Source organism: Neovison vison, chromosome 12, assembly GCF_020171115.1.
Source record: "Neovison vison isolate M4711 chromosome 12, ASM_NN_V1, whole genome shotgun sequence".
Lineage (NCBI taxonomy): Eukaryota > Metazoa > Chordata > Mammalia > Carnivora > Mustelidae > Neogale > Neogale vison.
The window spans coordinates 14528045-14541768 of NC_058102.1; the positions used below are offsets into that span (position 1 = coordinate 14528045).

The window sequence follows — 13724 nt, forward strand, 5'->3', positions numbered from 1 at the left end:
CATCCCCTGCCTGAATGTGTCTCTTTCTGGAGCTGCTCACAGCTGGCTACAGAGACAGGAGATAAAGAAATCAAGGCAAATCCAGTGTGGTGAGTTTAAAGACGCCGGTGAGCTCAGAGGCTTTAGAGTCAAGACTAGCTGGTTCAGATCCCCACCCTGCCATTCATTAGCTGTGGGGCCTCAGGCAAGTTACTTAACCTCTCTGGGCCTCCATTTCCTTCTCTATAAAATGAGACTATAATACAACCCACTTCAGGGGGTTACTGTAAGGAATATATGAGTTAATACATGTGAAGTGCGTGTTAAGTGTTCAGGAAGGTTGACTATGGCTATTACTTAAAATTTGGGGCTGACCTCATCCCGGGGAAGAAGGTGCTCCATTATACAAGATCCTCGCAAGAGTTCCCCTAGTCAGAAAAACCTTGTTCAGGAAACACCTCATTCCTGTGTCTCCCGCCCAGTGATGGTTATTAGAGAAACTGCCTTTTGTCCTAGTATTTATGACTACTTAATTATTGAGTCCTTGCTGTCTTCTGGTCCCATGCCAAGAACTTCACACATATCATTTCATTTAAACCGCACAACCCTGGACCTCCAGGACCTGGCACAGTCTTCAATCGATGTCTGTAGCTTCAGTGAACAGACCTGGAGGTCACTCATTATCCCCGTTTTACATTTATAGAGATCGACTAACTTGCTCACATCACAGAGCTACTGAATGGCAGACCCAGAACTTGAACCTGGGTGAGGGTTTTCACAGCCTTGGGTGTTCATTTACGACGTTATACTGCCTTTGATGTGAACATGGCCAAGACTTAGAAGACTGAGACGGTGACCACCCTTGCCCAGAAGAGGAAACCCATGAGCGCGGAGTCCCATGGAACTGAAGCAGGCAGCATGTCCTTTCTCAGTGTGAAGACTGGATAGAGGAAGAGAAGCCACAGGCAGAAGGTGATCTGAGGTGGAAAAAGCACACAGCCCTTTGCACACAGCTGCTTTGAGAAATGAAGGGAAGGAAAAAATGAAAGCAAAAGCAGGGAGTATGAGTAATCAACGTGACCTCGGTGGGGACGTCTCATTACGAGCACAGCCCTGTAGTCAGGCGTTTCTGATTTTGAATTCCACCTCTGTCGCTTGGTAGCAATGTGACCCTGGGAAAGTCAGTCAACCTCTCTAAATATCAGTTTCCTCATCAGCAAAACAGGGCACCTATTCACAGAGCTGTTTTATGGGGAGACGAGGTAATGTCTGAAAAGCACGATGTTCTGCACGTAAGCAGTGTTCAAAAAATATTAGTTACTACCAGCAGTAGAGTTTTACTTTCTTTCCCCTTTTGGGGATCAAACTTTAACCAAATAAGAGGGAGAAATTGATCCCAAGAGACATGATAGGTCAGGATGGCCTTAAAAGCCTTAGAATTGGCCCTCAGAGTCCTAAACCATATTTGTACTGGTCTATCCACAACAGAGACTTTTGTTCCAAACACAGCTCCGTCGGGAGGTAACCCCAATGCGGGCTGATCCATATACTAGATGTTTCTGAGACCAAATTAAATAACACTTTCCCTTTTTTCGTCACCATACAGATGACTGAATTTTAACTCCCCCCCTTTTTTTATTTCTTAAAGAGTTTATTTATTTGAGAGAGAGAGAGCACAGCAGGGAGGAGGAACAGAGGGAGAGGGAGAAGCAGACTCCTGGCTGAGCAGAGAGCCGGACATGGGGTTCAAATCTCAGGTCCCCGGGATCACGACCTGAGCTGAAGGCAGACACTTAACTGACTGAGCCACCCAGGCGCCCCTTTAAACTTACAAAGCTCAAGCAATCCAATATACAGTATCTTTGGACCATTTAGAACTCTGGAACAATTTTGACATTGTCACAAGTGAGGCATCGGACACGCCCAAACTGTGCCCCACACTGGTGACATCAGTGCACGCAGGCGCTTGCGCACACACACACACACACACACACACACACACTCTACAACCCCTCCCAGGCAGCACCTTCAGAGAATGCAAAGACAGCTGACTACAAGCACATGGAAACCCCACCCAGCCCTACTCCTCGCAGCTTGGGCGATAAGCATTTCCCATCTGGAAAGAAACCCAGAAAGGAAAACAGGTCTGAGAAGAACAGATTCAGTTTCTGTCAGAACAGTGCTTTAGACAGGTCACCAGAGCTCGGGCTTCGTTCCCGGGCTGACTGCCATCTCCACCCTCCCTCTGAGCTACCGTGGAGGCCGAGGCAAGGAATGTCACAGTGCAAGGCCCCTGTTAGAGGAGGAAAAACAAATGACTTCCGCTTCTCCCAGACTTGTTGGGGGAATTTCCAGGCTGCAGAAGGCAGTGAAGATAAAACACTGGGGAACTCTTCCTCATCAAGAGGGTCCTTTAATACTGGAATGGGCTTAACACATTCCTCACATGAAAACCTTTCCTCTTTGGGGGCACTGGGGTGGCACAGTCAATTAGGCCTCTGACACTCTTGGTTTCAGCTCTGGTCGCGAGGTTGTGGTTGTGAGATCGAGCCTCATATCAGGCTCCACAGTCAGCGAGGCATCTGCTTGGGATTTTCTCTCCCTCTGCCCCTCCCGCTCATCCTCTCTCTAAAATAAATCTTGAAGAAAAAAAAAAAAAAAAAGCCTTTCATCATGGATGAAATCCACAGCCTGGGGTTGTCAAGCATTTTGACTACCTTCCTAGCGAGTCAATCTTCCCTCTTATAACTCCCTAAAATGAACATTCTACTTTAGACTGGCCCCCTTCAATGCCACCCGAATTCCAATTCCAATAACCACTTTCCCACCCACCCTTTACTCATTTATCCATAATCCACTCCATGAGAATTTCTTGGGCGCTGATTATGTGCTCTACAGTGTTCTTGATACAGATAATAGAGAAAGGCAAATGTTTCTACCTCCCAAATCTAGAATCTGCAGGAGAAACACTCAGATTAAGAGGCAAAAACTGGGTGCTAAGAAAAATGGTGGCGTGCTTCTCTCAAAGGGCAGTTTTTTGTTTGTTTGTTTTAAGATTATTTATTTATTTGTTAGAGAGAGAGAGAGAGAGAGAGAGATCACACAAGCAGGCAGAAGCAGAGAGAGAGAAGCAGGCTCCCTGCCAAGCAATGAGCCTGATGAGGGACTCAATTCCAGAATCCTGGGATCATGACCTGAGCCGAAGGCAGCAGCTTAACTGACTGAGCCACCCAGGCGTCCCTCAAAGGGCAGTTTTATTCCCATCCCCATATCTTAAACACACACACACACACACCTACCTCCAACCCATGCTGGTTTCTTCACCATTTCATACATTCTTAGAATTCCTGCAGCAAGTCAGTGTAAACCCACAAAGAAGCACTGAAGACAAGCTGTTTTGTATTATTCTGCAAATCCTTCCTCTACATGCAGCTTCTGTCTGTCCATCATAAATATAATTAATGTTCTTCCCATTGCCTAGAGCATTACTGAGCACAGAAGGAGCTCTTAGGAATCCTCTTAGGCTGCCCATCTTTTCTTCATACTGCAGCCAGAGTGATCTTTCCAAAACGCAGACATCATCTCCCTTTTTAGAAACCTTCCATAGGGGCGCCTGGGTGGCTCAGTGGGTTAAGCCTCTGTCTTCAGCTTAGGTCATGATGCCAGAGTCCTGGGATCAAGCCCTGCATCATCAGGGAGACTGCCTCCTCCTCTCTCTCTCTGCCTGCTTCTCTGCCTACTTGTGATCTCTCCCTCTCTGTCAAATAAATAAAATCTTTAAAAAAAAAAAAACTTCCAAAGATTCCTTGCCCTGAAGATAAATACCAAACTTTTAGCATAGCCTCTGATATCTTAAGATAAATATCAAAATTTTACCACCATTGTCTGCCTCCCGAGCACTCTCTTCCTAGCCTCTGTTCCCTCCACAGGGCCTTTGCAACCTCCGCCAGACCCTTCCCTCTTCCTTCCCCAATTTGCCTTTTTAATCTCGCTTACCCTTGATATGTCAGCTCTCAAGGACGTATTTCCTTACTCCGAAACTTTCCTGCACCTGCCAGTTTAGATAGCGTTCCTCTCTCATTGGCCTCAGTGAACTTTTTCTTTCCTTCAGAGCATTTATCTCAATTCATCATTAAACCGTCACCAGTGGGCTTATTTGATTACTGTGTGCCTCCCCACGAGGCTTTAAGCTCCGTGCGAGCAGTGGCCGTGTTTGATTTAACTCACAGTCGTGATCTCCAGCACCTGCCGCACGGCTGACGTGTATTAGGTGTTCAGTGAGTATCTGCTGGACAGATGCCTGGATGAACACTAACTGCCTTAATGTGCCATGCTCTGGACTCAGGTTCACAGTCAGAGGACACAGAGATAAACAATTACTATGCAGTACTGAGTGCAAGGTGTGATTTTCGACGTCTGCCATGGCCACAGGGTTGGAGAAGTGGCATTGTGAGTGCCTGTGCCTTGATCTACTTGAACTCCATTATGCTGTATTTGCTCTTGACCCAGATCTTGACCCTACCACCATCTGACAGGCTTAAGTGCTTGTACTTTTGTTCTGGTTTACAGTCAGGACAGTAAACCTCCAAAACTTTGTGAATAAGCTGTGTTTTCTATATGTCTGCAGGGTAGGGCTACTTGAGCTTCCTTTCTCCCCACGAACTCTGTGGTTCTGTAATAAAATTAGTTCCTAGTAGTTGTGCTTTAAGAAACAGGTTAGAAAAAAAAAGAAAGGGGGAAGAAACAGGTTAGGGACTCAGTGTGAGGATGAAAGGTCAACAGACTGAACTCGGTCGCCACCTAGTGGTCACAGTTGCGCGTGCGTGTTTCTCAGAACCAGAAACCTAGAGCTTGCCGTTTGCTCTACCTGGATTTCTGAACTGGCCTAGATTTCTGAACTGAACCTACATCAGAAAAAGCTGCGTGGCCAAGGGGAAGCATCCCCCTCACATTTCTCCAGCAGTACCTTCAAAGTGTTGTTCCACTGTTCAGCTTCCTTCTTTTAAAGATCCCCTAAGGATTCTGGTCTTCACTTTCCACTGAGCTCAGTTTGAACCACCATGCCACCATGCCATCTCTGATCCTTGTCAGATTTAACTGTCTCTGGTTCTCACGCTTATGTTTCCTGATTATCGGCCAATATCATGTGAATATGAATTAAGTTTTGACTTAAGTTTTGAGACTTAATTCATATTCACATGATATTGGCTGATAATAAGCAAACTCACCTCTTTCATTAATATCTATCTGTTCCTTAAATGTAATAACAGAAAGGTGCCTGAAAGAAGTAACTCCTGAGTTAAATCTTAAACAATGAAAAGAAGTTAACCAGTCAACAAGACAGGAGAGGGGCAATTTCAGAAAGAGGAAACAGCAGGAGCAAAAAGCATGGAGACCAGAGGTACCATGGAATATACAAGGAAATACTTTGCAGTTGTTTCAAGATCATTATGACCTTATCCACTCTAATTTTGAATGACCCAGCCCCAAATACATGGCACATACTCAAATGCATTCCACGTGAAATATAATTTAAACTTAACCATGAGTGGAGTTGAGTTAAAATGACAAGTCACCGTAATGTTAACTTGTTGTGGGCATGTATTAATTTTCATTTTTTAGGATTTTTTTTAAAGATTTTATTTATTTATTTGACAGAGAGAGATCACAAGTAGGCAGAAAGGCAGGCAGAGAGAGAGGAGGAAGCAGGCTCCCCGCTGAGCAGAGAGCCCAATGCGGGACTCGATCCCAGGACCCTGAGATCATGACCTGAGCCGAAGGCAGCGGCTTAACCCACTGAGCCATCCAGGCGCCCCTTAGGATATTTTTGTTATGTGTTTTGAAGCCAATACATTTTTTAATCTCAGATATATAGTGCCTCATTAATAAAATAGCACAGCAGCCCAGGTGGCTTAGTTGCTTCAGTGTCCTACTCTTGATCTTATCTCAAGTCCCAATCTCAGGGTCATGAGTTCAAGCCCAGCATTGGGCTCCAGGCTGAATGTGGAGCCTACTTAAGAAAATAAAATAAAAAATAAATAAACCAGCATAGCACTAACCAGTTCAGGGCTCTTGAGTATCATATTCAGGGTAAAGAATGAAAAGAAGTGAGAGTAAACAGGTAACCGGACACCAAAATACAGAAAGGCTTGGGTACCACCTAAATGACCTGGACTCAGGCCATTAAAGAATTCTGAACGGGAGCGTGTCCTCTTCAGACATGCTTGCCACATAGCTCACTCTGGGAATGGTGCGGAGGACAGATTGGAGAAGACCAAGACTGGAGACGGGGGAGCCATTTGACGGCTGATGGAGGGGCGTCTGGGTGGCTCAGTCAGTTAAGTGTCTGCCTTCGGCTCAGGTCATGATCCCAGAATCCCAGAGTCCTGGGATCGGCAGAGAGTCTATGTCTCCGTCTGCCCTTCACTCCACTTATGCACATTCATTCTCTTTTTCTCTCTCTCAAATAAATAAATAAAATATATTTTTTTAAGTTTCTAAAAAGAAGAAGAAGGCAGATGCAGAAGTAAGGTTCTGGGCAAAGTGAGCCAGGGAAGGACAGGAGGGAAAGCAAAGTGAGGAAAGATCCTACAGTGGAAGGGAGGTTTGGGTTGGGCATCGAGAGATCGGAGTTTTTGGTCCTAAATCTGCCATTATTGGACCTCAGTTTCCCCACCTGTGAAATGAAAGGATCCTCCCTGTTGGTTACCACTGCTTCCTCTTACTATGTCTGACAAATCAAGTCTGTGTTCTGGGAGTTCAGACCAAGAAGACCTGAAGACTATTTCTCCCACCCAAGTGCTAAGCAAGCCCCATTCTACTTAGCTCCAGAGATAAGATGAGACGAGGCACATTCGGGGTGGTATGGCTGGAGACCGAAAATTATTTCTTAAGATTCTTCTTGGTGCATAAACCATGAATCTTGGAACACTGGGGAAAAAATTAAATTTTTTTAAAAAGAAGGAAAAAAATTCTTCCGCCTTCAAGTTGCCAACAGTAAGTCCTATATAGCAAATGCATACGGGGAAACCATCCTGGTTACAAATCCAAGCCTTCTGATAGAAAGCTCTGCTTCTTAAGCAGCAAATACCAGGTAAAGATGTACTAGAACATTATATCCTCACCAGTCTGTGCGGTTTTTTAAAATAGTGACTTATGAGTCACCTGGGTGGCTCAGTTGGTTGAACAGCTGCCTTCAGCTTGGGTTGTGATCCCGGGGTCCTGGGATTGAGCCCTATATTGGGCTCCCTGCTCAGTGGGGAGCCTGCTTCTCCTGCTCCCTCAGCTTGCTGCTCCCCTTGCTTGTGCTCGCTCTCGCTCTCTCTCTCTCTCTCTCTCTGTCAAATAAATGAATAAAATCTTTAAAAAAACAAAAAATAAATAAAATAGTGGCTTATAGATCTTTAAAAAAAATAAATCCCCTTTCCTTTTTGTACCTTTCTATTGAAAGGGTTTTTTTTAAAGATTTTATTTATTTATTTGACAGACAAGAGAGCACAAGTAGGCAGAGAGGCAGGCGGGGGGTGGGGGGAGCAGGCTCCCCGCTGAGCAGAGAGCCCCATGCAGGGCTCGATCCCCGGACCCTGGGATCTCGACCTGAGCCAAAGGCAGAGGCTCAACCACTGAGCCACCCAGGCACCTGAAAGAGTTGTTTTTAAATCTTCCGTCCTTTAGACCTTTCCTGTTGACATTTGCTGTTTTGTTTCATTTCAGATTCCGGCTCTCTTTGCCAGAGTCCAATCGCAGCAATATTGAGGTAGGAATCTGAGCTCTCAGAGTTCCTGTCAAGGGAAAAATGATAGTTTCCCTATATAGTAGCTGAATTAATGTTTTCTGAGCCTCTAAATACTTGATTTCCCCATGACGGTAGGTTTTAACTTTAAAATTCCTTGTGTAGCTTCTTGTCTACCAACCCCATCACTATTCAGAGTCCCGAGTGCTAACAATTATACAATGGAACCCAACCCCATAACTTTTAAACAGGACAGGAACTCTCCAATTTTATCTATTCAGAAAGACTTTTAAAAGAATTTTCTAAAAACTAAGACCTATGTAATATTGGCATTTTCAGGGGGATTTTCAGGGCAGTTTCATTCTTTGGATAAAATAATCTTTGATAATTAAATATAAGATCCAGACTCCCAAAGGATGGGGTCATCTGCAAATTATGAAGCCATGACTGAGTTGCTCTTGGAAGCCTTTCTAGCCATCTCCGAAAACCATTGCGAGGCTGGCTGTGCAGATACTTTGGGGTGAGGGGAGGCCAGCCTGGTGACCTCCTGATGGGAAGAGTATATCCCAACTTGGATAGACTTGGAATCGAGCCCCACCCCCCAAGCTGCAGGAAGTTCAGCCAAATCACTACTTGGGTGTCCCTGCCCTTGTGGCATTTACATTGCAGAACAACAGTTCTCACCTCCAGCCAGTTTTGCCCCCCAGGGACATTTGGCAATGTCTGAAGACATTTTTGGTTCTCACAGTTTGGGGGATGCTTTAGGCACTTAGGGGGTAGAGACCAAGGATGCTGCTTACCATCCCACAGTGCATAAGACAACCCCCACGGCAAAGAAGGATCCATCCCAAAATGTCAATAGTGCCACTGTTGGCCACTCCTATTTCTAGTGTATATGTGGGGGGGGGCAGACAACAAGCACATATATTTTGTCTGCTGAAAAATATTGTAGAGAAAAGTAAATCAGAGCACGTGTATGGGCAGTGCAGCGGGGGACAGAGCTGGCCATTCCAGTCTTCAGGTTGTTGGGATGATTCGCCGGGATTATATATAAGGTTCATTTAGCACATTGGATATATGGCAAGTGTTAAATAAATGATCCCCATTGTTCTCATGAAAATTAATTTCAGTTATTGCCACCTCTCTGTCAAGGGGCCGCGTAGCACAATGGTTACATCCACAAACTCGGGCCAAAGCACAGAAGTCAACTCCCACTTACGGGCTGTGTGGCCTCAGTCAGGGCACTTGACCTCTCCCAGAGCAGTCCTGGAACATGGTCCTGAGCTAATGACCATGTTCGACAGAAGCAGCTATTAAGAGAGGAATAGATTTGAGGAAAATAGCAAAGAAGCCCAGGAATTTATGCAGGTGGCCAGACAAGATGTTTGTTTGTTCAATTTTTAGGAACATCCTGATTTTCAGGTTGGGAAGATTAGAAGCCAGTGAGATGAGTGCCCGCAAGCTGGAAAATAAGTTCTATTTTCATGCCGGATATTGAAACATAAAATACACATAGTGTCTCACGCACTGTGGGTCAGCACCTCCAGATGGCATAGCTCTTTGGTAGATGACAGACCACGATCAATGAGAATGCACAGCTGACTTTCTCATAAATAACATTTCCTGAGCCTAGAGGAGGCAAAATAAGTCCAAGTCTTCCAGGGAGACCCAGAGAAACTGCTTAGTATCCACAACAGAGTGTGTTAATAATGACATTTCTGGGTGGAAAATATGACAGCGATATATACTGGGAATCTTACATAATATTCACTTGTTTAATTCCGAGACCAACTGAGACATTAGTGCTGTTGTCTTCAGTTCACAGTAGAGGAAACTGAGGCACACAGAGATCAGAGAGCTTTTCCAGTTTCATAGAAGTGGTAAAAACAAGAGCTAAACCTAAGAAGGCAGCTTCAGAGCCCTGCTTGCTAAACTGCAAGGTTTGCTGAGCGTGTAGGATATTCAAAATATATTCAGAATATATTCATTGAGTGAACTGATGTTCATCACATATTTATGTGTGTATGTGTGTGTGTGAGAGAGAGAGAGAGAGAGTGTGTGTGTGTGTGTGTGTGTGCATTATAGTGGGGAGGAGAAGCGGGGAAGAGAGGGAGAGAATCTCCAGCAGACTCTGCACTGAGCCTGGAGCCTGACCCTGAGATCACGACCCCAAGATCATGACCAAGACAAAACCAAGAGTCGGAGGCTCAACTGACTGAGCCACCAAGGCACCCCATCGTCCATTTGTTTTTAATACCTAAATCTTCCCAGGAACTAACGCTTTTCTAAGATTTAACAACCACTGTGATTTATTCTGGGTAAATTGGATATTCTGGTGATAGTGTTAACTATAGAGCATAAGGTAATGCAAAGGAAAGACAACTAACTGAGATACTTAGTAATTGTTTAGATCGTCTCACTTGATAGATACCTAAGCTGCCGTGTTTGCTGCCACCATGTGGTCCCTCTACATTTGTCGTCACCATGATCCAGCCTACCCATGATCCAGACATGTCCAACCTCAAGGAAGAAAAAAGATTGGGAAACTGTAATATGGTTTCCCGCCAAGTAGCTTTCAGTGTCTGGAAAGCTGGGTTATCTCCATGGGGAGATTCTAATTACCGCCCTCTGTCGTGATAAGGTCTGGGAAAGTGCACGTTCGGACCCATCATGGTACCTTCAAAATGCCCTGATTTTGCAGCTGATTTGTATCCCCTTTCATTTTAGGTCTTGAGGTTTGAGAACATTCTGTCCTCTATTCTCCACTTTGGAATTCTCCCACTGGCCAACGGTAAGGAATTCTGGGGAAACACATGACTCTGACATTAGCTGAATGTTGGGGATTGTTTGGGACTTTCCACTCCAAAGGCTGTACTTCTCACACGTGACCGTGTGAATCCGGGCCCATGCCGGAACTTACAAAGTTTGCATCATCTGTGGTTACAAAGTTAGTTATTCCAGATCCAAGCCTTGTTAGCCACACTACCTGTAGACTCAGCAAGAACCCCTAAAACTCTGGTTGAGTTGAAGAGATTGAAACCACACCCCTTAGGCAGTAATGATTCTCCTTTCCATCTGCCAGAAATGAAATTCACCTCCCTAGAGGGCATCTCTGTGATTCTTATGCACAGACCACCATCTGGATAAACAGTTGTGGTTTTTTTTTTAATATTTTATTTATTTATTTGATAGACAGAGATCACAAGTAGGCAGAGAGGCAGGCAGAGAGCTGAAGGGTGGGTGGGAGGGCGGGGAGCAGGCTCTCTGCTGAGCAGAGAGCCCGATGTGGGGTTCCATCCCAGGACCCTGAGATCATGACCTGAGCCGAAGGCAGAGTCTTAACCCACTGAGCCAGCCAGGCACCCCTGGATAGACAGTTTAAATGAAGGAAAATTCTAGGCCCTGTCCCTGTATGTAGTCTTCATAACCTGCAGTATCTTGAGTTTGGCTTGGTTAAAAGACACTTTGTATCAGAGACCAGAATGTTCTCAGACACTAATTAAAGTATTTTCGAAATATAAACTGGACAAGTTGCCAGCATTTTTCTGCCATCCAAGTGTACATAACTGCTTGCGCATTTTTACTAAGCACTTCAGTAACTAATTAAGTATTCATCAAGGAAAATGCAAGGAATATAAAATGAAAATATAGAATCAGGAAGAAGGAAAAGATAGATTTAAAAACTGCTTATTCGTCTTTTACCAAAAAGTTTGCCAAAACTTCTGTGTGTGTGCCCAGCTGTCTTACCCCTTGTTCTGTTTTTCAGCAAAATTGCAGCAAGGAATTCCCCTGCCCAACCCACACAAAATCTCACTTGTCAATTCTGATATTGAAGTTCTTGAGGTAAGAATGTGAATATTCTCTTCACTGCCCCCACTTTTTTTTATTTTTTTAAGATTTTATTTATTTGACAGACAGAGATCACAAGTAGGCAGAGAGGCAGGCAGAGAGAGAAGAAGGGAAGCAGGCTCCCTGCGAGCAGAGAGCCCGATGCAGGGCTTGATCCCAGGACCCCGGGATCAAGACCTGAGCTGAAGGCAGATTTTTTTTTTAATATATTTTATTTATTTATTTCACAGAGAGATCACAAGTAGACAGAGAGAGGGGGAAGCAGGCTCCCCGCTGAGCAGTGAGCCTGGTGTGGGACTCGATTCCAGGACCCTGAGATCATGACCCAAACTGAAAGCAACTGCCCCTACTTTTCACAGTAGAAGCCTCCTCCTAGTTTGCTTATTCTGTTTTTGCTGCTTTGCTCTGCGTTGTGTTTTTCCAGCCCAAGGAATTTTATATAGACAAAAGGTTTAGTGCTTAAAGCTTGCAGTCAACAATGAAAACCATTTAAACTTGAGTTTAAGAATCAGACCAAGGCTGATTTCCCTTGGCAGCCAGACTTACGCATGCTGTAGTAAGAGAAGGCGCCCTGCAGTGTTGTGGCGCCCTCTGCCACATTCCTTCCGCAAAACAACCTGTGAGGCTGGGATTAACGGCCGCCTTTTTTTTTTTTTTTAATTTTTTCAGTGTTCCAAGATTCATTGTTTATGTACCACACCCAGTGCTCCATAGAGTACGAGCCCTCCTTAGTACCCACCACCAGGCTCCCCCATCCCCCCACCCCCCACCCTCCAAAACCCTCAGTTTGTTTTTCAGAGTCCACAGTCTCTCTTGGTTCGTCTCCCCCTCCGATTTCCCCCAACTCACTTCTCCTCTCCATCTCCCAATGTCTTCCATATATTTCTTATGCTCCACAAGTGAAACCCTATGATATTTGATCTCTGCTTGATTTATTTCACTCAGCATAATCTCCTCCAGCTCCGTCCATGTTGATACAGAAGTTGGGTATTCATCCTTTCTGATGGAGGCGTAATACTCCATTGTATATATGGACCACATCTTCTTTATAATGGCCCGGTTTAAGATAAGGAGAGCAGGGCCTGGCTAAGACCTTACTGGTTCCTCTGATTCTCTCAGTGAACTTTTGCCTGAACCAAAGACCCTCCTCGAGGTTCAGGGATCTGCTGTGAGCTGTTTCCTCATTAATCATTTTCAACGAACTTCAGAACACTTTTTTTCTTCCATTTTGGCACTTTTGGGGGTCGTGGAGGAAATAAGATTCTGAAGGAACTCTCCAATCCCATGCACATCCTGCCTTCCCCCTTCCCTCCCCATGTCCCCTGCTTCTGTAGCTGCTCAAGTTACCTAGGGAGACAATAACCCCAAGTCTGCTCTGATGTCCGAGGCACTCACAAGGGGACAGCAGCAGGGAGGGAGTGACACAGGAGGACGTGGGAAAGAAGCCATCTCTCCCCCACCCCTTAGCAAACCCCAGAGGTCTATGACTGCTGGTGTCCAGGGTGTGACATTGTCTTCATTCTTGCCTCCTTTTCAGGGATTCCTTTTGATCTCCACCGACCTCAAGTATGAAACGTCCTTAAAGCAACAGCCAAGTTTCCATGGTTGGGAAGGTCTGAACCTCATAAGTGGACAGTGGAGGGGGAAGCCCGCCGCTTGATTGCCTGTTTGGAGCCCACCCCAGGCGGCCAGTGGCCCTTAATCCACAGCTACTGTAAGCCCAGAAGGGGAGAACAGTGCACGCTGGATTGTAAAGCCCTGCGAAGTGCTTAGGCTGACAGTTTTCCTTCTTGAGCCCTCAGGGACAGAGGGAGGCAAACTGAGTTAAAGAGCCAAATCGGGGTGTGTGTGTGTGTGTGTAGGGGTAGGCGTTTAAGTGTTTCATGTTTGAATGCACATTGTATGTTTCTGTGTTTATAAAACGCTGGGGCCTGGAGCTAGCCATGTGCCCTGGAGGAGGCGCATGAGAAAGCCCAAAGTACAGATTTGCCCGAGTTCTTCATGGAGGAGCTCCCTTTAGCTCTCTCAGCAACCCAGGGTTTCCCCCACTTCCCTCCATATTGGATTGTCTGTTTTATATTTACTGCTACTGTCCCTTGTATTTAATTAAACTTGTTTTCTATTAATGTGAACTTGTCTTTTTATTTGACAAATTCTCTGCTTC

At 45.2% G+C, this 13724-nt stretch overlaps 1 protein-coding gene across 1 annotated transcript in view; it reads left to right on the forward strand.

Moving 5' to 3' along the window:
* BPIFC (BPI fold containing family C) overlaps window positions 1–13680 on the forward strand; it is a 41294-nt gene extending 27614 nt beyond the window's left edge. The window contains exons 14-17 of the mRNA XM_044228344.1: window positions 7693–7735; window positions 10439–10502; window positions 11478–11554; window positions 13098–13680. Coding sequence (XP_044084279.1) covers window positions 7693–7735; window positions 10439–10502; window positions 11478–11554; window positions 13098–13220 — 307 coding nt within the window. The 3' untranslated portion in view covers window positions 13221–13680. The remainder of the gene's footprint in view (window positions 1–7692; window positions 7736–10438; window positions 10503–11477; window positions 11555–13097) is intronic.
* The last annotated feature ends 44 nt before the right edge of the window (window positions 13681–13724 follow it).